Source organism: Dipodomys merriami, unplaced genomic scaffold, assembly GCF_024711535.1.
Source record: "Dipodomys merriami isolate MVZ:Mamm:240054 unplaced genomic scaffold, mDipMer1.0.p SCAF_13, whole genome shotgun sequence".
Taxonomy (NCBI): Eukaryota; Metazoa; Chordata; class Mammalia; order Rodentia; family Heteromyidae; genus Dipodomys; species Dipodomys merriami.
In genome coordinates, this window is record NW_027202604.1 from 26,185,747 (window position 1) to 26,210,684 (window position 24,938).

The window sequence follows — 24,938 nt, forward strand, 5'->3', positions numbered from 1 at the left end:
TTTTATGCCAGTCCTGGGACTTGAACTCAGGGCCTGCGCACTATCTCTGATAGTGTTCTACTACGTGATCCATTGCTCTACTTCCAGAGATGAGTCTCATAGATTTTCCTTCCCATGCTGGCTTTGAACTGTGACTTCCCAGATCTCTGCTTCCTGAATAGCATAGGATAACAGGCATGAGCCTAAAAAGTAATTTTATACCAGTATTCTCCATAATGTGTGCAGCAAACAAAACATTGTGGTTTGCAATTTTGACTTATGGTTATCATAGTACACTCCAAGTTTCAGATTTTGGATGGCCAAGTTTGACAAGTTAGGATTTATGTCCTGCTTTTCTCCTAATAGAGGAGCCATTTGACCCTGCCAGTTCTCAGACCATTTATCTGTAGACCAGAGATTTACAGCATGCTATTTGTTGGCTTGTTCTGGGAATTAAGTGAGCAAATACACACAAAGCATTTATGCATATGGCCTGGCACCCATCCAACTAGAGTTGAACAAATGCCAACTCATTTTTATAGTGAGACATGCTCTCTTCTGCCTTCTACTCCAGGGTGGTCCAAGAAGGAGGGAAGAAGAGAGGCAGAGCTGGAGGAAAGACCCTGGGGGGGGGGCAAGGGAGGGGCAGTCAATTAGAAATGGAAGAGATGACGGGGGTGGGGGGGGAGGTGGGAAGGGAGGTGTTAAAAGTTTTGGCTAAAAGATGAGTTTTGCATTATCTTCTAAGCTCTGCATCTCAAGATTTTTCTCTCTGGAACTGGCAAACCTCTGTGTTCTGGTAGGTTACAGAAGACAATGACTTTCCTTTTAACAAGTGTGGATGAAGGCCCTCTGTGGAGCTAACCTCCAGTCAGCGATATTCAAAGGGTGGTTTGAGAAACTGAGTCAGTGTTTAGAAGTTGCAACAGAGTAGGATTTTTTGGCTTTATGAAAATGGGTTTTTCTATGGTGTTCAAGCTGATCTCACACTCCTGAGCTCAATAGATCCTCCTACTCCAGCCTTTCAAGCAGCTGGGACTGCAGGCATGTGCTACCATGCCCAGCTATTAAGTAGTTTTACATAGACAGAATATAACATTAAATAGGAGTAGTTTCATATCACTATTATGTAGCAATTTACTCTGCTAAATTGAGTTTCTCCTAATAACTCAGTTTTACAAAACTGTAATTTCATAAGGGATTGGAATTTTTTTTAACTGTCCTTTTAGCATGAATAGTTAGAGAAAATAACCTAAACTTGTGCTGTGTATTGGAGAAAGTCATTAGAAAGCTAAGGATTAACACCTGCGAAAAAACTTCTTAGTATCACCTGAGTTCCTAAGAGAGAGTTTAAAGAGTCTAGAATCTATTGCTTATACCATTGAAGCTCTATAAATCAAGGAAGTATTTCTTCCAGGCAGAAAAAGAAAACATCAAGGAAGGAGGAGCCATTTGTAAAATCCATTTTGTAAAACATCTTTAAAGTCAGGTAGGCATATGTATCCACATGACACGAACCCCAAGATCTATTAGGCAACAAAACAAAACCCCTAAAAACAAACAGAAAAATGGTACTCAGGATATGATGCTAGGTTTTAAATAACTATGATTATGTATAGAAAAACAATGACACTAATATACAACGGAGTAACAATTGATCCCTGTGGGAGCTAAAGGCTTACCGGACACAATTACTGTTCCATGGTAGATATTTCATGGTGTGTCTAAAATTTTTGCTATAAGTATAGGATATATTTTGTAATATAAAGGCAAGTATATGTTGAACATTTTCCCTTTTCTCTTTTTATATGTTTAATAAACCGGTCAATGTGGTGGTGATTTTCCTTCCATTACTGCATCTTCTTTTTTTTTTTTTTGTCGGTCGTGGGGCTTGAACTCTGGGCCTGGGCGCTGTCCCTCAGCTCTTCAGCTCAAGGCGAGCGCTCTACCACTTGAGCTACAGCGCCACTTCCGGTTTTCTGGTGGTTTATTGGAGATAGGAGTCTCCGGGTCTCTCCTGCCTGGGCTGGCTTTGAACCGCGATCCTGAGATCTCAGCCTCCTGAGTAGCTAGGGTTACAGGTGTGAGCCACCAGCGCCCGGCTTGCATCTTCTTTTTTTTGTATCTGAGAGAAAAGTGTGTGTGTGTGTGTGTGTGAATCCTGGGGCTTGAACTCAGGGCCTGGGTGCTGTCCCTAAGTTTTTGTGCTTAAGGCTAGCATGCTACCACTTGAATTACAGCTCTACTCTGGCTTCTTCGGTAGTTAATTGGATTTTCCTGCCCGGGCTAGTTTTGAACCACAATCCTTGGATCTCAGCCTCTTGAGCAGTTACTGGTGTCCCACCTACTTATTATTCTGGGCATACCATTTCTTTGAACAAGGACAGGTTATTTCCATGTAAGACACATGTACAGAAATATTCACTTAAGTTTCCCCTATATTTCACTCTTCACCCCATCATTTCCACTGAACAGAATATTAAAAGATGGCAAATAAAAAGTTAATTTTTACTTAACCAGACTTGCTGCAAATAAACATTACCAAGATTAGGAAGCCTAAAAAGTCTCATGAGTCATTCTCCACAAAGCAATAAACTACCGTGTTTCATCTATTCTAAGACAACTATATTGTAGGACTTAGCATTGTTTTACTTATCACAAAGAAAACACTGCCAATTCAATGAAGACAGGCCATCAATCAAAAGATGAAAGCCATCTTTAGATGGACCTATAAAAAAATGGTGCATCTTTGAATCAATAAAATATGGTAATATTATAAAAATTTGAAATCTTGTTCAACCTATTACTTGAAGTAAATCACCTAGCTTCATGTACACCCTCTACATAAACAGAAGAGTACGTAAACAGTTTCAGTAACACACCTTTAGTTTATTGACCTACGTAAAAAAATAATAGGTCTTAAAAAGTCAGAACAGTAAAAGAATATGCAAAAGAGTATTTGTTTCCAGGAGGCTATACAAATATGCAAAAAGGAATAAGTTATTTTTTTCCCCTTGTGTTTTTTTTCCTCCAAATTTTCCCCCCAAAACCTCATTTCCAATGATACAAATGGCTAAGGACCAGTTTAACAAATCATTTTCATGGATATCTTACATGCTTTGGAATATAGATAGAAAATGTGCCCAAAAAAGTTGGTCAGAAACTTCTCTATTCACAATATGAACAAGAAACTGGTACAAAAGGGAAGGGAAGAGCACCTTTCATGGAATTGTGAAGCAGAATGAAGATGACAGAGAACAATCTGGAAGAAGGAAATCTTTTGTTCTAAAAGCAAAACCTTACCATACGCTGTAGCTAATTATTCTTCCAAGAAAAGTATGAGGTAGGTTGGGCCTCATAATTCAATCTACTGTGGCTTGAAGTAATTTTTTTTTTTAATGCCAATTTGTTGTTGTTGTTTTGGTTACTTGGTCATTCAGAACTACAAGTGGAATCTATTGGGCTTAATTTCCTAGAGTTCACCATTGTAAGGCACAAAATTTATCTACAATGAGGTGGCTTTGATTTTTGCTGCTGTTGTTTGGGGTCCTTTGAGGTCCTTTACCTCAAAGGACATTTTAAAACTCATTATTATAAAAAAAAACTTTCCATATCAAGCCGTGTGTGTGTGTGTGTGTGTGTGTGTGTGTGTGTGTGTGTGCTGACACTGGGGCTTGAACTCATTTTTAAACTCATTATTATAAAAAAAAAACTTTCCATATCAAGCCGTGTGTGTGCGTGTGTGTGTGTGTGTGTGTGTGTGTGTGTGTGTGCTGACACTGGGGCTTGAACTCATTTTTAAACTCATTATTATAAAAAAAAACTTTCCATATCAAGCCCCATGTGCGTGCGTGTGCGTGTGCGTGTGCGTGTGTGTGTGTGTGTGTGTGTGTGCTGACACTGGGGCTTGAACTCAGGGCCTGGGCACTGTCCTTAAGCTTTTTTCACTGAAGGCTGGTACTCTACCACTTGAGCCACAGGTCTACTTCTGGCTTTTTTGATGGTTAATTGGAGTTCAGAGTCTCATCAACTTTCATGTTCGGTTTGGCTTCGAACCTCGATCTTTGGACATCTCAGCCTCCTGTGTAGCAGGCATTACAAGTGTGAGTCACCAGTGCCTGACTAACCGATTGCTTTAAATGGCAAGCAAGGTGGAGAGTTACCAGCCTGAATAGTTGTTCATCATGCAAGCAACAGAGAAAGAAAACAGCTCAGTGACCTTGTACCTTAGAGAGATCTTGGAGCAGAGTTTGTCAATTAATTATTCAGTGGGCTGTTTCGTTTTCCCATTCAGTTACCATAAAGTTATATTACAGAATGCTACAGGACCAAGCCTTGTCTAGAACCCATCTTACACTGTTTATTTTTTTTTTAAATCATCTTTGTCATATCCTAAAAACATTTACACTCATTCAGAACTTCATGAAAATCCAAACTTCTCTTCAAGTAATTTTCCAATACTGTCTAAATTGTCACATCTGTGCAGAAACATCACTGTGCTGTCCTTGGTCAGTTCAACAATTCAAACCTTGTGGGAGCTCAATATAGGAGCTTCTCACCTTCCTTCACCTCTCAGTTGTGCTCTGAACTCTCCCCTGTCTTCTTGTTCAGTGGGACCAATTCCCTGAACAAAATGTTCACAGTTTTGAAGTTTGCCTTCAGCCATATTGATTCCCTTGCAAAGTGTTTGCTCTGGAGAAAGGTTTCCTGCTGAGTCCTCTCTTGGCAATGGTGTGGGGTCAGATCTTGATGGTAGGTTGGGAAGGCAGTCCTCACTCAGGGCCAGTGTGGGACTTAGCGTGTGATTCACTTCTGGGGCCATGTGAGTCTCCTCTTCACACCTTGATACGTTCAGGGTTCTAAAGCCAACAGCCTTCTGGGAAGTCAAATCCCCTGTACAAGGCACACCAGGGTGGGAATGCAGTGTTTGGTCACGGGAGTCCCATTGCATTCAGACTAATGTTCCAGGCTTTGAGTCTTCGTGCCAGAAGAGCCTCTGCTCACTACTCTCCAGGCTGTCTTCCAACTGGTTTCCATCTGTACTGTCCAGTTGACTGGCCTCTGCATATTGTCTGGGAAAGGGAAACAGACAAGTTATTCCTTGTGGTCATTCTTTATTACTTCACTACAAAGACTACTACATTCAAAGAGGTTAGTAGAAAGCACTGTTAAGAACAATTTTCCAAGCCTTAAAGATGGGGCTAAATGACTGCATGCTCTTCCCTTGTCCCCCAACGTTCAACGGGCCTAGAGAGCGATTTTAATTTTCTAGGAGTGGGGGCTGACCTTTTTGTTTAATTCAACATTTACCTCTGATAGGAGCCTACATTGTATTAAGTTACATGTTAACTTGTTTCTTTTTTTTTTTTTTTTCTGGTCTTGAAGAATAACCAAATGACTTCTGTGAAAAGATTATGGGTTATAGTATGACTATCCTATAAGATATTAACCAGTTTGGTACCTAATTTAGTATTCCAGCATTTTCTTTTTCCTTGTCTGGAATTCTCTTTTAAATCAATATAACCAAACTGCTAGCTCCTTATTAGTATATGCACTCCATATTTTGACACAGCCTTTTTAAATTTGAGAGCCTTGTAAAAAGATATGTGGTTTTTTTTTTGTTTTGTTTTGACCAGTTTGAGCCACAGTGTCACTTTGGTTTTCAGATGGTTAGCTAAAGAGTCTCATGGACTTTCATGCCTGGGGTGGGCTTTGAATCATGATCCTCAGATCTCAGCCTCCTGAGTAGGTGGGATTACAGATGTGAGCCACTGGTGCCCAGCAAGATGTAGTCTTTTGACAGCATGCTAAGCATTCTTCAAAGGAAGGGAATACATATATACATACATGCTTTCCTTAGGGAGAAGGGGAAGGGTATAAAGACAGCACAGGCACCTTGGGACCTATGTGGTATCCCAAGGGCTTTCAGGTAAAGTATACACAGGCTGTGGCATCACAGTTAAAAATAGCAGGCATATTTGGACTGTCTATTCAAATGAGCACAACCTGTTATACAAACCAATCTGATAAACCAAACTGCATTATATATATATATATATATATATATATATACACACACATATACATATATATATTATAACTATAGGTTAAAGTAGGTTAGATAGTTAGTAGGTTTCTGTTTTAAACTTCAAAATCTTCTAGTAGAAGTGATTAAAAAGGTCTTTGGGAGAAGAGCTTAGGAAATAAATACTACATTACTCCAGGGTATTTAGCATTTACATGGGACTCAAAAGCAAAGGCAGATTGCCTTACTTCACAATGCATGTCAGAGCAAGCAAACTCGTGCTATGCAAGAAGCGACACACGAATCTGATGACTGTACTTACTACAGCTGGCTACACTTAGCAAAAGAGAATTTAAAACTGATCTCATTTCTGGAGACACAACCATTCTCCTGGTCAGAAGCCCCGGGTTGTGCCTAACAGCCGGTAGAGTTAGAAGGGAAGAGGAAAGGGAAAGGGAAACAGGAAGTGAAAGAAAAAAGTTATCTGAAAATAGATGTAGCAAAGCCAAGAATCCCACTGTATGATGTAGCAACATAAGAGACTTCAGCATTTCTACTTTGGAAAAGTTCATTACAATAGAAAATTGACCAATGGTACTGCTTCACATTTGTAGCTTCACTGAGATACTTTGGAAAAGAGGATTTCTCTATGATATATACATACTTTAGTTAATACAAATAAACTGACATGTAGCTAAGGATTTAACATCTTTAGCTCAAGGGAGAGCTTTTTGATCTGTATCCTAAAACTTACTTTGTCTCTCCTTTAAAAAAAATAATGGTTATATAAATAAAGTGGAAGCAATTTTTGAGAGAATTTATTAAGATTTATAAGTGACTAAGTCTAGTTGTTAATAAATTAAGTTGAAATGACCAGATTATATCATAATTAAATGAAATCAATGGACTGTGGCTGGGACAAACCTATCTGAAAGCAAAAACTTAAAGCAGTACACTTTACAACTTCACCCACTGACTACCTTTAGAATGTATTCTAAGTAAATAATCTGGAATTCAGACAAATATTTGGCACAAAGATGTTCATAGTAGTATTACTGACAGCTGTAAAAAAATGAAAAAAGAAGGAAAACTCTATCAGGTGTTCACACCTGGGGGAGCTTTTATATGAAGTATGGTCTTTTTGTTAATTATTCATATAAAGTAAGGTCTAAAGAGTAAAAAATAAACCCTACAGAGCAATCTATCGTTATGATATTAAAATTTAAAAACAGGATGCAGATACTATATAAGGTATAAAACTTGTATCTACAATATCATTATGACCATGTTAAAAATACAAACAGACAGCAGGGCTCTCAATCCTTGCTACTTAAGGAGGCCCAGATCTGAAGATTGAGACAAACATAAGAGATTATTATCTCCAACTAACTAGTCAAATGATGGATGTGGCTCAAGTAGTCAAGTGCCAACCTTGAGTATAAAAAGCCAAGTGAAGCCGGGCGCTGGTGGCTCACGCCTGTAATCCTAGCTACTCAGGAGGCTGAGATCTGAGGATCGCGGTTCAAAGCCAGCCCGGGCAAGAGAGACCGTGAGACTCCTATCTCCAATAAACCACCAGAAAACCGGAAGTGGCGCTGTAGCTCAAGTGGTAGAGCGCTCGCTTTGAGCTGAAGAGCTGAGGGACAGCGCCCAGGCCCAGAGTTCAAGCCCCACGACCGACCAAAAAAAAAAAAAAAAAAAAAAAAGCCAAGTGAGAATGCAAAGCTCTGAGTTCAAGGCCCACTGCTAGTGTGTGTACGTGTGCACACACACACACACACACAAAAGGATACAGACAAATGGGAGGAGAAATTTGAAGCATTAATAGTTGCTATCTCTGGAGGAATTATGGCTTCCCTGTTATTTTATGTATTTGTTATTTTCCAAATGTTCCACCATCAGACCATGAGCATGTGCACACACGTGTGCACACTAGGGATCTTTAAGGAACTTCTAATTTCCTGCACAAGTTCCCTCTGAAATCAGTCTATCAAGTGATCTTTCACTGCCTTAAGTACATAGGTAACCAGATTTTCTCTAAAAAAAAAAATGTTGAGCACTTCCTGAGTCTAATGAGAGCAGTGATAAAGACCAGAGGCATCTTATGGACTGAGGCTACAAAAGGTAAAGGAAAACTGTACCCACATAAAGTTTGCAAATGCACTGCATGAAGTGATTAAAACTACTCAAAAGATCCAATGCAGACTTGGGGGCCAGTCATTTGGGCTCTTTTCTAATCTCATTTTCAAGCATTATTTACACAAGTCCAAACCATCTGACAATGTGAAGTGTATTTTCACTCCAAGTCTATTTTGAGAACACCCTTTGTGGAGTTGAGACAATTGGCTTAATATTTCCAGCCAAGAAAAACTCCCACTGAATGTGAGGAATGAAAACAAGGCTTTGGGGGAAATTGCAGACTTCACATTTGCTTGTAACCCTGCAGGCTTTCAGGACAGCTAATCTAACTGCTAACCTTTTCAACTCACCAGCCTAGACACCTGTGTCTTTGCAACCCTCTTCTACTACCTGAAGCAGTGATCTGGTTCCAACAAATCACAGTTAGATTGACCTAAAAGAATACAAGGGTGCTTTACTTCTTGGCACCATGGGTATGGATTGTATTTTGTGAGAAAGGAAGAATGACCTCATGGAACTTAATTCCACCTTTGCCTTAAGAAGAACTGTGTGTGTGTGTGTGTGGGGGGAGGGGGGTGTTGTAAGTTAAACATTCCCCTCTAACACATTATTCCTGTGCATTTCCTGTACAGTTTACAAAGAACTACTTATAAAGACAAAAAGGACAGCTGGCTGAGTCTGTTGCTTCTTAGAGAACACAAGGTCAGACACAGAAGGTAGCACATGGCTGAAATGCAGCCTTCAACTGTCCCTGAGGAGCCTTGGAATGAACAGCCTTGCTAGAATAGACATTTTTTTTTCTACAAGGTTGCAAGAAAAAAAAAAAGACTTAAATAGACATTATCAATAATACTGTTTCAAGTACTGTCTCAAAAAGATGAAAGGAAACACACACAGAAAAGCCCTTTGGAGCCAGAATTTAATGCAGACTCTGAAAACAGTGGAATCTGAATGCACTAGATGAAACTTTTTCTTTAAGGTCATTCTATTTTGGGCTTTGCTGGATTTATTGCTGTCTCTCACTGTTTAGCTTTGACTTCACAGCGTAGAAACAGCCTGAACTAACATGTAGATGAAGGAGTGTGGACATTTTCCAATGAAATTTTATTTACCAAACCAGGAGGCAACTGAGTTTGGCTTGAAGATTATAGTTTGCCAACCCCTGAGCTAGACCGTTTAACATTTGAAATGCAAGGTAGGGTTTCTGAATTTTTGCTTAGAATTTGAGCACTGCTTTCTCACCTGCTTGGAGAGGGTAAAGGATTATACATATTGCTGTAGCAGCCGGTGTAAGGAGAATGTGCTGGAGACTCATATTCAGACAGCCCTATAGTTAACTGTGTCCTCCAGTTCCCAGAAGCATTTGTAGAAGACACTAGAAATAAACATGGGAAGGAAAAACAAAATTAGTTGAAATACCCAGAGTGAAAACTGTTCAGGTCATTTAGATATGCATTATAATCAGCTGTGTGTAGAGTAACTATTGAAGAGTCCAGGCTTGATTTTCTTGTTTGCTGGTGCCGGGGACAGAATTTAGGCTTTGCCTACCCCACTGCTTAGCACTGAGCTACATTCCCAGCCAAGCTAGGTTTTAGAATCCAGAGAGAGCTTGGTTCATCCAGTTTGGTAACTTAATGGCCCAGTGAGCTTGGCCAGATAAGTAGCCAAAGGCAACACTGGGACTGGAGCCCTGGCTCAAATGATAAAGCATCTGCCTAGCAAGCAGAAAGCGAAGCCCCATACCACCAAAACCAACTAACCAGCCAACAACAAAAACTCCAAAACTACCAAAGGCAACAGGAGTCCCTAGCAAGATTAAGGCTTTTTTTTCCCCTTTGTCTTAAAAACAAATGGGGTGGGGCAGGGAGAAGCAACTCAGGAAGAGACTTTGTTTTACAGAAGGGCAGAACTGGAGCCGGGTTAGGGCAGAACTGAGGGTGCCCAAGTCTGGTGTTTGCTGTCCCCTGTAAAACCAGTCCTGCTCCATGCTTGGGACACACCGATGACAACAATGCTATAACAGTTGTCTAAGAGCCACAAAACCAGCTCTGTTGCCAATCCTTCCTTCTTTGCTCTAGTTCCTGTTTCTGGTCACCAAAGTCCCTGTGAGCACCAAAGGACACAGACTTCAAAACTCAGCTGTGTCCCACGTGCATGTGTTGTTTTGTGAACAGATGGTGGACCCTGGCTGAGCTCCGAACAGCATGAGCGCTGACCAGAGGCTCTGAGGCTGGGTGGGTAGAGTCAGAGCTGGGGCAGAATACCCACTCAACCACTTTCTAGCTGGGGCAGGGTCATTTGACTTCTCCGGGCCAGAGACACTTGGGCTGCAAAATGAGGATGATAACATGTCTCAGGATGGCACTCACATTATAGAACTGTAGCATACCTGAATTGGGAGAACATATTAAGTACAAAAGATATGATATGAAGCACAGCCGGCTGCTGATCGCCAGTGGTTGTCACCACTGCTAAAACTGAGTCACCAGGAAAGCCCTCGGGTGACAGGGAGGGACGACAGAAACTTTTGACTAAACTGACACATAACCGGAAATGCAACTCTCCAGGAGAATGAGGTGTGTCTGTTGTAGTACATTTCTGTGGCTGCTAAATGGAAGCAAGAATGAGGAACATTCCAGAGAGGATTTCTGGGAGTACCAATTCCGTCCACCTAACTCCTGACAAAAAAGATGTACTGCGTCTATGGAACTAAATCATGGTGGAGTCAACAGAGCTTTGGACAGGCCTAAACCAGAAGCATGAACTGCATCTTCACATTTTTGGGGGGTGGAGGGTGGGGGGGGGTTAGACATAAGAGTCCCATGGCCTTTTCTGCCCTGGCTGGCTTTGAACCATGATCCTCAGATCTCAGCCTCTTGAGTAGCTAGGATTACAGGCATGAGCCACCAGTAGCGGCTTCCATCTTTACTCTTGTCCCACACACTCAGTCAACAGCCAGTGATGCTAAAGACTGAGTTACACCTGCTTCTCCCAGGACATTTCCCCAGCCCCAGGCCCATGCCACAACCACTACCAACAGGCACCTCTGCCCTTCTGTTTGTTCTGCAAAGAAATGTTCAGACAATACCCTGAACTTTAAGAGGAAGAAAGGTGTTCTCTACATGAGCCATAAATAACAAGAAATAATGACAAGAGCCTTTTGTGTGTCAGATACGGACATCGATGAGACAGGTTGAGAGGAAGTCCAAAGTCTTCCATAAACAGGACAGAACTTGAACCCAAACAGAATCTCCATGGCAATAATGCTATCAACACACTTCTGAAATGTTCACAGGTACATGTCATGACTCAGGAATTCCCATACTGTGTCTCACTAAGGTGTTAAAGGAGGAGGCAGGACTCACGAATTCAGGTTTCTATGGGGTTTGACAATTTCTTAAGAGTTTGAAAGTTGGGCTGGGCATGCAGCTTAATGGTAGAGTGCTTGCTTAGTATGTATGTATGAAGCCCTGGGTTCGATTCCTCAGTACCATATACACAGGAAAAAGCTGGAAGTGGTGATTTGGCTCAAGTGGTAGAGTACTAGCTTTGAGCAAAAGAAGTTCAGGGACAGTGCCCAGGCCCTGAGTTCAAGCCCCATGACTGGCCAAAAAAAGCAAAAGAAAAGAGAGTTTGAAACTTGCTGCTGACAAGATGCTTCCAGTACTGAGCACTCACTTGGCTTCATGGGCAGCCTTGTTCAATTGCTGAATTCATGAAGGCCTAAGAAGGCTCCTTCCCAGACCCCCATGTCTTAAGTACTTAAGATAGGTCTGGTACGCAATGAGTCCTCTCCAGATGGCCAATCTCACCAGAAAGGTTATAATAGAAAGTATCTTCTCTTATCAAAATTCCTCGTTGGTCTTGTGTGTATGTGTGTGGTTATGGAGAGCAAATCTAATGCTTCAAGCGTGCTAAGCAAGTGTGTACCACTGAACTAATTCCCCAGTATCCCAATTGCTTAAATCATTCACATATATAGATCAATAGATATGTGTATATGTATGTGTGTGTGTGTATGTGTGTATAATTAAGATTTGCAAAGTGCTTAGGGAAATACTTAATTAATGTCAATGCCTATCAGACTTACTAAAGCTTGATTTAGATACCTCAGTAGTCAAAACAATGCTTGATCAAATCTTGTCCATCAATGGGAATACTGTATATAATTCTATTTTTTTCCCTGCTTGCCTGTTGGATTTCCTTTATTCTTTCAAAAATGCCACAGCTCAGTGACCTAAATACATTTGAAGAGATGTGGTTACCAGCATAAGACCTAGCAGCCCCCCAATTTGTGAAAAGCCCTAACAGGACAGAGAGCACAAATAAGACTAGGTGTTCCACCAATCCACGATTGGCCTTGAATCTCCCACTTGCTCCAACAGGCATGTGCTTTAGAAGCCTGCAGAGATGTTTTCAGGTTGGCAGTTCTTACCGAGGTTCCAATGCATGGTTGGCACTGCTAATGAAAGGACCCAGGGAAGATCCAATGGGGGAGGAGGGGGAGGAGGACGATGCACACTGATTGGCCCCAGGGTGTCATGTGCTTACCTGAAGAGTAAGAGGATGCTCGGCTGCTTGGAGAACAGGGCACCTGCAGCCCGGCAAACCCCAGGCATCTCTGTGAACCCCTGTCTGAGTCAAAGCTTGTCTGTGGGCTGTGCCCCTGATCCTTCTGCCCCGAGGCCCGCTGGTACCAGCCCCGCAGGTGCTCAGCGACTAAGGCCTTGTGGATGTTTTTGGTGATGTGCTCCGATTTCACGGCAGTCTTCCTCGGCAGCCGGAGAGTTGCATATGGGTTATGGGGCACGTGGTCCACCTCGTCTTCATGGAAAGATCTGCTGTAGTCCCTCTGCCGGTCATATCCATAGTGGGCCACGGACCGGTAGGACGGGTTGACAGTGTACTGCCCCTCGGTGTCATTCTCATAGACATAGCCACCACTGTAATAAAGGTCGCACTCTGCGTAGGGCGCATATCCAGAAATATAGTAACTAGAAGACGGTGGCTCCTGACTCTTAGAGTAGACGCCATTCCTCATACTGTCCTTTGGGGCCAGGTTGGGCATGCTTCCTGAATTTGAAGTTGAGGCATTGTGCTTCTTTGACCTTCTCCGCCCCCTGGCACGCGTATCCAGCGTCTGGGTGGTGTAGTAGGGGCCGGTGGCAGGTGTCACACAGTAGTACTCAGTGCTTGACTGGCTGGTGTAGGAAGACCCATCATCGAGGATCTCTGTGCTGCTGCTTCTTTGGGATTTGGAAAGGGAGAAGAATGGCTTATCGTTGTCCATCTCGGAGAGCAGGTGGGACTGGGACTCCAGACTTCCACTCCGCTGGCGGCAGTGCTGAGCTGAAGATTCAGGTCTGAAAGAGAAGGGCAAATGTGTACAATAAGAGAAGGAAAGAAAGCCGGGCACCAGTAGCTCATGCCTGTCATCCTAGCTACTCAGGAGACTGAGGTCTGAGGATCACGGTTCATAGCCAGCCTGGGTAGGGAAGCCCAGTGAGACTCTTATTTCTAATGAGCCACCAGAAAACTGGAAATGGTGCTGGGGCTCAAAGTGGTGGAGCACTAGTCTTGAGCAAAAGAGCTCAGGGACAGAGCCCAGGCCCTGAGTTCAAGCCCTAGGACTGGAGAACAGAAAGAAAGAAAGAAAAGAAAAATGAGAGAGGGAAGAAAATAGAACATTACACTGATTGATTTCAGAGCTCCCAAATTACAACGGGTGTTTTGGGGTTCCAAGACTGACTACAGGATAGAACCTATTTGTTCAGATAACCCACTGGTCTGAAGCTCATTAGCATGGGTAAATGAGAAAGGGATCAGGTTCTGCCAAATCATTCCTTGAGGGTATGGCAGATAGAAGCGATGACACACAGCCCGACTGCAGCCGGAGGACACTCCACATATCTTTGGGGAGGAGGGGATCTTTGCTCTCATAAGTTAGGAGATATAGTAGGCCAGGACGAGGTGGCATTGCATGATAGCGCAGACCCTGGCCTTGAAGGCAGAGGCTTCTTCACATTGAGTTATGACACGGCCATTTCCAAGCTGTCTGTGCTTGGGTGAGATACTTAACCTCTGTAACTCTTGCTTCTGTCTTCGTAATAGTAGACGAAAACTGTACCCGATACCCTCATTTCAATTAGGCTTATTGGTGGCACTAAATAATCTAGTGTGCATAAAACATTTAACACAGCTCCCGTCCCTACTTCAGAATGCTACCGCAATTAGCTTCACCCTCACCATCGAATAATGAATGGGTCATATCTGGTTGGGAAGCTGATAGGAAAAATTGGTTATCCACCTGAATCAATCAAGTTCCTTTCCTTTGTTGACAGACTGGAAACAAAGTAGAAGTTGTAGAAGCACGCAACTAAGGCTCTACGGTAGGAAGTCATTCAAAATGATGGGAAAGCACAGCAAAGCAAGACAAACACTCAAAAGCCAAACAAACATGGCCAACACCATGGGAACAAGGTTCTTACTCCAAGTGGCTGCTGCTGTAGGCGTTTCGAGTAAGGACTGGCGTAGTGGGCATGCTCCGCCCGCCCTGCGGCCGCCTCTCCAAGGTTTTGTAAGGGCTGCTGTGTGTCGACAGCAGCTCTCTGTGATGATTTAAGAGAGGGAAAGAGAGAAATCAAGTAAGGATGAGCTTCTCAACACCTCCAGCAGAGTTATCATGGGCACCTACTGGAAAGCAGGCGCTTGGTGGCTAACGCCTGTCATCCTAGCTACTCATGAAGCTGAGATCTGAGGACTGAGGTTCAAAGCCAGCCCTGGTAGATAAATCTGTGAGACTCTTATCTCCAATTCACTCATAAAAAGCTGGAAGTGAAGCTGTAGCCCAAGTGATCAGTCTTCATTAAAAAAAAAAAAAAGCCAAGCAAAAATGGGAGGCCCTGAGTTCAAGACCCTGAACTGGGTCTTGGACAAACAAACAAACAAACAAACCACCTACTAGAAGCTGATGGAAAGGAAGTACAGGAGAAGGGTGGGAAGAGCTTCTCTGTTGGTTAATATTCTGGTAGATCCCAGATGAGTTTTAGGGGAAAACCATGTGGTCTGATTCTCTGGGTCATAAATAAGAATTGAAAGCTCTTTTTTTTTTTTTTTTTTTTTTTGGTAAGTCATGGGGCTTAAACTCTGGGCCTGAGCGTTATCCCTGAGCTCTGCAGCTCAAGGCAAGCACTCTACATCTTGAGCCGTAGCACCACTTCCAGTTTTCTGGTGGTTCATTGGAGATAACAGTCTCACAGACGTTCCTGCTCTGGCTGGCTTTGAACCAAGATCCTCAGATCTCAGCCTCCTGAGTAGCTAGGATTACAGGTGTGAGCCACCAGTGCCTAGCTGAAACTCTTTTAAAATAGAGTACACAGAGAAAAATCAACCAAAAATAACTTGAGTTCGGCAAGTCCTTTCTCTGTGAGTGGTCTAAGAGTTGGTATTTTTGGCTTGGTGGCCTAGGAAGTCTCTGTAGAGATTTCGTACTCTGTCCTTATAATGCAACAACAGCCACAGAGAAGAGGTAAATGAATGGGTGTGGCTGTATTCCAATACAACTTTGTGGGCAGGGAAATGACAACTTTATGTAATTTTCATACCACCAAATATTATTGTCCTTCATACAACTACTTAAAACATTCCATACACAAAAACAAAAGAGAAGGAAAATGGACAGTAGGATAATCTGGACCATGGCTGTGATCAGCTGACCCCTGGATTAGATGGCAACATGCTTAAACTGCTTTAGCCACTTCCTAGCACAGAGAGAACTCAATTCGAGATTTGTATTTTATCAAATTAAAAATGACTTTAAGCTGAGCATCGTAAGCTCATGTCTTTAATCCTAGCCTGGGCAGAAAAAAAAAAATCTACTAGACTCCATGTCTCAAGTAACTAGCAAAAGCTGAACTGAAGGCATGGTTCAAGTGGTAGAGTACCTTACAGCAGGGAAGCAATATGCAAGCAAGCATGAGGCCCTGAGTTTAAACCCCAGTGATAAAGGGGAACTAAAGGACTTTTAAAGGGACTGGGGTATCATCCAGTCATAGAGTACAAGCTCCCCATGCACCATGCACCTAGCTTCGAATGTCAGTATCCAGCCCTGTAGTTTAGGATGACAGGCACGTGCTACCATGCCTAGCATTGCTCAGGGTAGAGTCTCCCCTGCCCCCAGGCTGGCCTCAAACCACACTCCTCAGATCTCTGCCTCCCAAGCAGCTAGGATTATAGAATTGAATGATGTTTGTTTTTGATATTTAAATGTCATTTTATTTCATGACTTCATGGGTACTGTTGGTCTGAATGTTTTCGTTAAGCAATATAAACATGTGGTTATCTCATCTTGGATTCTAATGTCTTTTTTTTGTTGTTGTTGGTCGTGGGGCCTGAACTCTGGGCCTGGGTGCTGTTCCTCAGCTCTTCAGCTCAAGGCTAGCACTCTACCACTTGAGCGACAGCGCCACTTCCAGCTTTCTCTGCTTATGTGGTGCCGAGGAATTGAACCCAGGGCCTCATGCATGCAAGGCAAGCACTCTCCCACTGAGCCACCTTCCCAGCCCCAGGATTCTAATGTCTTAAAAGAATAGTTACTCATGCAGCCAAAGTCAGAGAACCACTCTGGTCTGTTTCCTGGTCAAACCCTAGTCTCATTACTCTGATTAAGATTTACCTGAGACAGGTGAGAACATAAAAGTTGTATTCTCTTATTTTACAGATTCCCAAGTGAGTTTAAGGTCAAGATTGGGGCACAGGAGTCAGACCTAGCTTTTAGGTTGGCAAAGTTAGGTAGTTAGTGATCATTTACTTATAGCAATGATTGTGGAACTAACCTTTGGATGTGATAGCTATTATAGTTTAGACTAGAAGGTCCCTCATAGGCCTTTGTGGATACAAGGTTTGGTCACCAAGCCCCCATATGTGGTAGAACCTTTAGGGGGAAGGAAGTTAGCTCACTGGGGTGTGTCCAATGGTGGTATGGAGACCAAGCCCCTTCTCGTCTTTCTCTTTACTTCTTAACTATCTATTATGAAGTGAGAAGCTTTTTCCCATCATGTCTTCCTTCCCTGACCTTCGGCCTCAAGTAAGAGGGCCAAGTAATCATGGACTGAAACTGTGAGTCCAAATAAACATTCCCTACTTATAAATTGTTTATTTCAGGTATTTTCTTGTAGTAGCAGGGGGCTGACTAACATAATACCCAAACTAGATGACATGGTTAATATCGCTATAACTTAATATAAAAGAGACTTTGAAAAGAACCAACATTTTTCTTTTTTTTCTTCTTCTTCTTTTTTTGCTGGTTGTGGGGCCTGAACTCTGGGCCTGGGCGCTGTCCCTCAGCTCTTCAGCTCAAGGCTAGCACTCTACCACTTGAGCCACAGCACCACTTCCAGCCTTTTCTGCTTATGTGGTGCTGAGGAATCGAACCCAGGGCCTCATGCATGCAAGGCAAGCATTCTACCACTAAGCCACCTTCCCAGCCCCCAACATTTTTCTAAAAAGACCTTTTAGGAAGCACTTCTCCTTGCTGTCAACAACAATGAATGAGTTTTAAAGCCTCAGTTTTATAGGAAAACAATCTTTTCTGAAAAGGTTAAATAAAAGCAACAACAACAAAAGCAAAACACAGAACACCAGTGTGGAGGAAAGATTTCTTGGCTACAAAGCATTAATTAACCTACTGTGATAACCTCTCACCTGGAATGCCTGGGGTCCACAAACTGATCATGAATAGACGACTTTCTGAAATGGATTCTCTCAATACCAAGAGACTTGGGTGGAAGAATTCTTGGAGAATGAGGTACTGAACTTGGTCGCTGCCCAGCAAGAGTGAAGGTGTCATTGGCTAAGTGAAGTAAATGGATGAATGAATGAATTAAGTAGGCAAATAATACCAGACCAACACTTCTAAACTAGAAATTGAATTCCTATGTGATGGACAAGAGAAATCAGTAAGTATACTTCTAGGGTCTCAATGAACTTTGGCCACTTCAACAGATGGTATTCTGAGCAAGGAAATCACTCAGGTGGAAAAGGAATGCTTCACCTTTAATGAGTTGTACTTAAAAAACCATCTCCTTTGGGCAAAAGGCCCAGGAAATGGGCCAGATTCTTTTAATTCAGCTTGAACATTCTTAGTGCCTGGGTGCTATCCCTTATCATTTTCACTCAAGGGTGGTGCTCTATCATTTGACTCACATCTCCACTTCTGGCTTTTTCATGATTAATTGGAGGTAAGAGCCTGACAATCTTCCTACCCTGTCTGGCTTTGAACTATAACCCTCAGATCTCATCCTCCTGAAGCTAGGATTACCACCAATGCCCAGCTACCTTTAACATTCTTTAAGGCTCTGTGGCCAACGGGTTGTCTTTGTCAGTGAACACGATGAGCAATGCATCAGTGGAGACTTGCTATGTCTACCACTGATATTTTCATTTTCAAAGAGGAATGGTATGTATGACCACACTTCAGCTCAAAGGAAGAATCCTCAAGTGGTGGAATGTTATGCACCATAAAACTTAGGGGAAGATTAAGCAGCTGGGGATGAGTTGAGGGTAATGACTTCCCAGAATCCTTCAAATCACATCAGACAGATAGTCAATCACCTGATTAAGTGTATAGGAGCAGTTCTCTGGGAAACAGTAATAGTCAAAGACGACACTAGAATTTTCTAGTTTGGTCACTGGACTCCTGAAATATGAAATGTCACACTGGAAAAACTAGGTGAGGCTGGTAGCTCACCTAGGTGAGCTAGGTAAGGACTCTGAATGATACAGACCATTCTTTATTCAAATTAAAAAGTTATCTCACCAGGCACAATGACTCATACCTATAATCCTAGCTGTGCCAGGAAGCTGGCACCTGAGATCAAGTTCAAAGCCAGCTGGGCAGGAAAGTTTGTGTGACTCTTACCTCCAATTAACTACCCAAAAACTGGAAGTAGAGATATGGATCAAGTGATAGAGAGCCAGCCTTGAGTGCAAAAGCTAAGGGACAGTACCTAGGCCCTGAGTTTAAGCCCCAATACTAGCACATGCACGGACACATGCACTGAGGTATCGGATTATTTCAGAATATGTAAAGTTTTCAAAGAAAAATGGAGCCACTTACGATCATCATAGATAGCAGAATCAGACAAGGAGCTGCTCTCTGACGGGATGACGTCTTCTGAGGATAAAAATAACGGCTTTTAGCACAACTGCACATTTACATAACCGGAGTGAACTCCATGATGCGTTTTTCAATAGCATGCATTTTATTTTCATTTAGATACATATGGCTAATAAAAGCACATTAATAATGAACTGTTCTAAGAACTGACTCATTTACTACTGAAGACAAAAGAATCTTGTGTTTCAGAGCATGTGCCTAGCAGCCGTGAGGTGCTGAGTTTATTCCACAGTACCACAAACATGCACTCTCTTCAAAATGATCTGTGCATTACATTCATCTCTCAATATTTGTGGGAGTCTGGCTCCAGGGCTGCCCAAGGACACCCAAATCTAAGAATGTTCAAGTCCCTTGCTTACAATAACACATGTTCTTCAATGCTTTAAAACACCTCTAGATTACTTTAATACCCTCCAATGCAAAGACTATGTAAATACTCATGATATTGCATTGTTTAGGAAATAATGACAAGAAAAAAAAGGCCGGTATATGCAGAGCTTTTTTTTCTGACTATGTTTGATCTGAGGTTGGTTGAATCTGAAATATGGTATTTCTTAAAACAGACCAGGTATCCAGAAAATTTTAAACTACTTTTTAAAAATATTTCCTCCATATTGAAAGAAAACTTTACCTCCTACTCTTATTGCTTATAACTAACAAATTGGAAAAAAATCATGCCATTCTGGTCATAAATGATAAATGTTATATGAATTATATCTCAACTGTCTTTAGAGAATCTATTGTTAGTACTACTTCTTCCTTTACTCTATAGAAAAGGGCTTTCCCTTCCCTTCCCTTTTTTTTCTCCTCTGCTCCCTTCCCAATCCTTCCCCTCCTTTCCCTTCTCCTCCTTTTCTGTTTTCTACCAGTCCTGGGGTTTGAATGCGGAGCCTAGATCTTGCTTAGTATGTTTGCTAGGCTTGTATTGAAGCATGCCTTGAAGCATGCCTCCGGTCCAACTTTTTGTTGATTTTTTTGGAGTTAGGAGGCTAGCAGACTTTTCTGCTCAGGCTGACTTTGAACTATGATCTTCCAGATCTCAACCTCCTGAATAGCTAGGATTACAGCTGTGAGCTCTGTGCTTTTTCTTACTAAAGTGTAGATACTTGGTGGCTTTGTGAGCCTTTTAATTAGAACCGTGTTCCTCAACAGTGGTACTGTCAATCTTTTGGACTGGGTAATTCTTTGTCATGGGAAGTTGTTTTTGCATTTCAGGATCTCCGCCTCCACTCACTCCACCCCCACCCCCACCATCAATATTTTTCTTTTCTTCTTTTTTTTTTCCCCCTCAGTATTGGGGATTGAACCTGGGGCTGTACAGATGCCTTGGAAGCACTTTACCATTTGAGTTATATCCCAGCCCACCAATGGCAATTCTGACAACCTCAAATGCCTATAAATATTGTTAAGATATTCCTGGTGGTTCTCCCTAACTGAGAACTACTGAATAGAGAGAACTGGTTTCAAATTCTGGCACTGCCATTTATCAACTGTGAAACCATGGAAACATGCCTTCACATTTCTTAGCATCATCTGACATACTTTAAGATGGTGATATCAGTGGTACAAAATACTGAGTTAAACCATTTATTTATTTATTTATTTATTTTGTCGGTCGTGGGGCTTGAACTCTGGGCCTGGGCGCTGTCCCTCAGCTCTTCAGCTCAAGGCGAGCGCTCTACCACTTGAGCTACAGCGCCACTTCCGGTTTTCTGGTGGTTTATTGGAGATAAGTCTCTCCTGCCCGGGCTGGCTTTGAACCGCGATCCTCAGATCTCAGCCTCCTGAGTAGCTAGGATTACAGGCGTGAGCCACCAGTGCCCGGCTTGAGTTAAACCATTTAATGAAACCACCATGTAAAGATTTTAGCCTAGGGGCTGAGAAGGTGGCTCAGTGGTAGAGTGCTTGCCTTGCATGCATGAGGCCCTGGGTTCCATTCCTCAGCACCACATAAGCAGAAAAAAAAAAGCCAGAAGTGGTGCTATGGCTCAAGTGGTAGAGCGCTAGCCTTGAGCTGAAGAGCTGAGGGACAGCGCCCAGGCCCAAAGTTCAGACCCCACGACCTGACCCCCTCCCCCAAAAAAAGATTTTAGCCTAAAATCCTAGCACATGCTAAATGTTCAATAAATGTCAGTTACACATCTTACTTTTACTATCCATCCTTGTGTGCAACCATCATGCTCTGAGTATTGCTGGTGCCCATTGACTGTTCCATAATGTATTTGGTAAGAAGAGACATCTCATCTCAGATATGTGGATATGCTTTTGCAAATTGTTCCATGCTCAGTGTTGGGTGTTTTGGCAAAAAGGTTCTAGACAAATCGGCACCTCAATGTAAGCTTCGAAGCCATGAAGAGAGAACTCATGCCATCCAACCTCAAATGCTAGTCTTTATCACATCAGGCTCACTCTCTCTTAATTAGACATACAATGTAGCCTGACGGCAATGTGCCAGTCCAGTCAGCTGTCAAACACACTTTAAAAACAATCAATCCAATGTATGCTTGGCCATTGGCACCATCTGCTGCCCACATGTCAGTGGCCACAGAGGAGAACAGTTGAACCTCGCAGTTTGAGGATGAATGGGCTACGACAAATGTCTAGGAAGGCGAAGTGCACTGATAATCACCCATCTCTGCAGGTCCACACTGTAACCCACACCAAGCCAACTGGCTCCACATTTATAGGCTGAGATGCTGAAATTCTCCAGCTGTAGTTGGCTCACGCTGGTGCACTGATGTCTGTGTATTTGCTTTCCCAAAGCCTGTCTCTGCTGTATAAATTTGATGCCTAGTCTAAAACCTAGTTACCATGTTTCATCAGTTCTAAAATGCACATGAAATTTGAGGTCCCAGTGTGGCTCAAGTGGTAGAGCCTCAGCCTTGAATAGAAAAGCCAAGCAAGAGTGAGAGGCAGTGAGTTCAAGCCCCAGTACTGGCACCCACAAACCAAACCAAACCAATCTACACACCATCAAGAGTCCTGACTATGAGAGTCAAGCTTACAAAAGATTCTTCTACTCACCTGGTAAAATCACTGACGCTTTTTGGTTGGGTTTCTTTCCACAGCAAATTCGGTATTCATTTATTGCATTTTCAATCTCTTGAAGCTTCTTGACTGCATCTGTGTAATCTTGCTTCCGTTTCTTCTTCACAGTTTTACAGAGGTCCGGCTCATTGGCAAGTTTCTTTGCAGCTTCTACCAACTTTTGCTGTATTAGAAAATTGCTCTCCAGTTCTTGTAAAGCTGGGTCCTGCATTTATGCAATAATATTGTGTTATTTTTTTATGGGTACATCAAGTCCCTCTCTCATGCTAATAAACATATTTTGTGCATTCTTGAGTAAGAGGAACTTTGAGAATAAAATTTTCCAAGGTTTTGTTTTTTTTTTTGTAGTCGTCGGGCCTGAACTCTGGGCCTGGGCACTGTCCCTCAGCTCTTCAGCTCAAGGTGAGCGCTCTACCACTTGAGCCACAGTGCCACTTCTGGCTTTTTCTGCTTTATGTGGTGCTGAGGAATGGAACCCAGGGCTTCATGCATGCAAGGCAAGCACTCTATCACTGAGCCACCTTCCCAGCCCCAAATTTTCCAAGTTTTAATACAGAGACATCCTCCAATACTTTTCCAAGAAGACAATACAGGCCTCAGCCATCTTAAAACTAAAACTTCATCTTGACACGTATAACCTTTTTTCTCTTCAAGTAACTAAATGACCTTTCATTCATTAGTTGAGTGAAGATCATTTTCAAAAAGATATTCTAACCCAGGACTCATGGATACAGAATATTATATTCATATGCAGAGCTTTATCTGTTTCTGTATTTCACTAGATATTGATAATTTGGGTTTGATTCCTCTTTCTGGTTGTTCCTGGTTGCATGGTTCTGTATTCTGCTAACTAAAATCACTCTGTTAGGATTAGCTGTTGTTTTCTAAAGCTAAGATGATTTTGTTTCTACAAGAAATATTGGTAGGGTCATCTTGGCTGATGGCATGTATATGAGAAAGTACATTCTATCTTGCCTAACTTATCTTTACATTTAATTACATTGGATGCTATACATGTACTAACTCATTTAATACTCATTGCCTCCCTCAGAGGGAAATTCCGTCAATATTCCCATTTTACAGAGGGTAAAATAGATACCTACAAAATGAAACTTTAAAGGGTTTAAACTATTTGCCAAAGGCTAGGTTTTTGACTGTTATGATCACTTATAATAATATTATATGATAAAGTTATATTATTAATATTATATTAAGCTGGGCACTGATGGCTTATGTCCATTATCCTAGCTACTCAGGAGGCTGAGATGTGAGGATCACAGTTTAAAGCCAGCATGGGCAGGAAGGCCTATGAAACTCTTATCTCGAATTAATCAGCACAAAGCTGGAAGTAGAACCCTGGCTCCAGAGGGTAAACCTTGAGCACAAATCCTCAGGGACAGTGCCCAGATCCTGAGTTCCAACCCCAGGACCCACACAATAATAGTATTTCCAGGCCAGGCAAGGCCCTGCTATATGGCTCAAGCTGTCTTCCAACTTTGAATCCTCCTGCTTCAGCCTCCCAAGTTCTGCAGGAATCAAATGGGGAAGTTCTTAATTCTAAAAGTACTAGCTCTCCATTTATAAATATTTAGAGTTTATTTAATGCTGCCTCTGATTCATGAAGTAAAGGCCATGCTAATCAGTAAGTGACTTAAAAACCAGAGACACAGTGTGAGGACACTCCTGGCTTCGCAGTCTGCTTCACAGAAAGGCTCAGGATGGGCACTCCTACCTCTTCAGTTGGCAGTAAATTGTCATCTAACTTGAACGTGGTGCCCACTCGCCTCCTGACCTGAGGGGGCTTCTCCCCTATGTTCAGTGGGTACTCCTTTGGCATTTTACCCGTGAGTTCCTGAAAAACAGGGCGGGGCCAAGGGTGGGTAAGTGACACAGACCACAGCTGGCAACACCTGGGGAACAGCCCAGAGCCCAGGACACTCACAGCCTCGCGCAAGCAAATCTTCTTCAGCTCTTCCACTTTCTTCAGGAGTTTTTCTTGCAACAGCTTTTCCTTCTTTTTGAGTTCCAGGATTTTCTCCCGCTTTTGCTCCTCACTGGCTTCTGAGTCTTGAGAACCTAGATTCAGGGGGAAGGCAAGGGGGGTGGGGGAGGGGAGTATCAACCAGCCGGCTTCCTTCCTTGAGAAGGACAAAGACCTGCCCAGCCAACCTGCTATGAAAAGCTAGTTTATTTCTTTTCTCCTTGTTTCTGAACATAATAAGAGGAAACCAGAGAACATTTTCTCAGGCTCTGGGCATCGGACCGAACCTGGTAAGAAAAATGTGTTTTTTGACTTGGTCATTTTGGAAGCGATGACAGAATGCTTCATGTTTCAGACACACCCAAGGAATAATTTCTTTTCTTTTTTAAGAAGGAGAAAAGTATGATGTACCTTGAGATAGTTGTCAACTATTCCTTTGAAAGGTAAGCAAAGGAATGTTCTGGGCAGCTTCAGAAACCACACGCTAACAATGGGATGGTGAGGGACGAATCATTTGGTAAGTTGACAAAGTGAGGAGAAAATCCACTAAGCACAACCCCAGTACTGCTAAGATAGAGACCCTACAGTCT

General features: G+C 42.4%; 1 protein-coding gene across 7 annotated transcripts in view; it reads right to left on the bottom strand.

The window, feature by feature from the left end:
- Nucleotides 1-2,862: 2,862 nt before the first annotated feature.
- The window catches only part of Frmd4b (FERM domain containing 4B), a 273,238-nt gene continuing 251,162 nt past the window's right edge, over nt 2,863-24,938 (bottom strand). For 6 of the 7 annotated variants that reach the window (XM_070018941.1, XM_070018940.1, XM_070018937.1 and 3 more), the window contains 9 exons: nt 24,310-24,443; nt 24,100-24,219; nt 22,344-22,572; nt 19,260-19,316; nt 17,846-17,993; nt 14,632-14,751; nt 12,695-13,506; nt 9,386-9,518; nt 2,863-5,051 (listed from right to left, as the gene is read on the bottom strand). In XM_070018941.1, coding sequence (XP_069875042.1) covers nt 4,931-5,051; nt 9,386-9,518; nt 12,695-13,506; nt 14,632-14,751; nt 17,846-17,993; nt 19,260-19,316; nt 22,344-22,572; nt 24,100-24,219; nt 24,310-24,443 — 1,874 coding nt within the window. In that variant the 3' untranslated portion in view covers nt 2,863-4,930. The remainder of the gene's footprint in view (nt 5,052-9,385; nt 9,519-12,694; nt 13,507-14,631; nt 14,752-17,845; nt 17,994-19,259; nt 19,317-22,343; nt 22,573-24,099; nt 24,220-24,309; nt 24,444-24,938) is intronic. The other variant, XM_070018936.1, reaches the window with a different exon arrangement.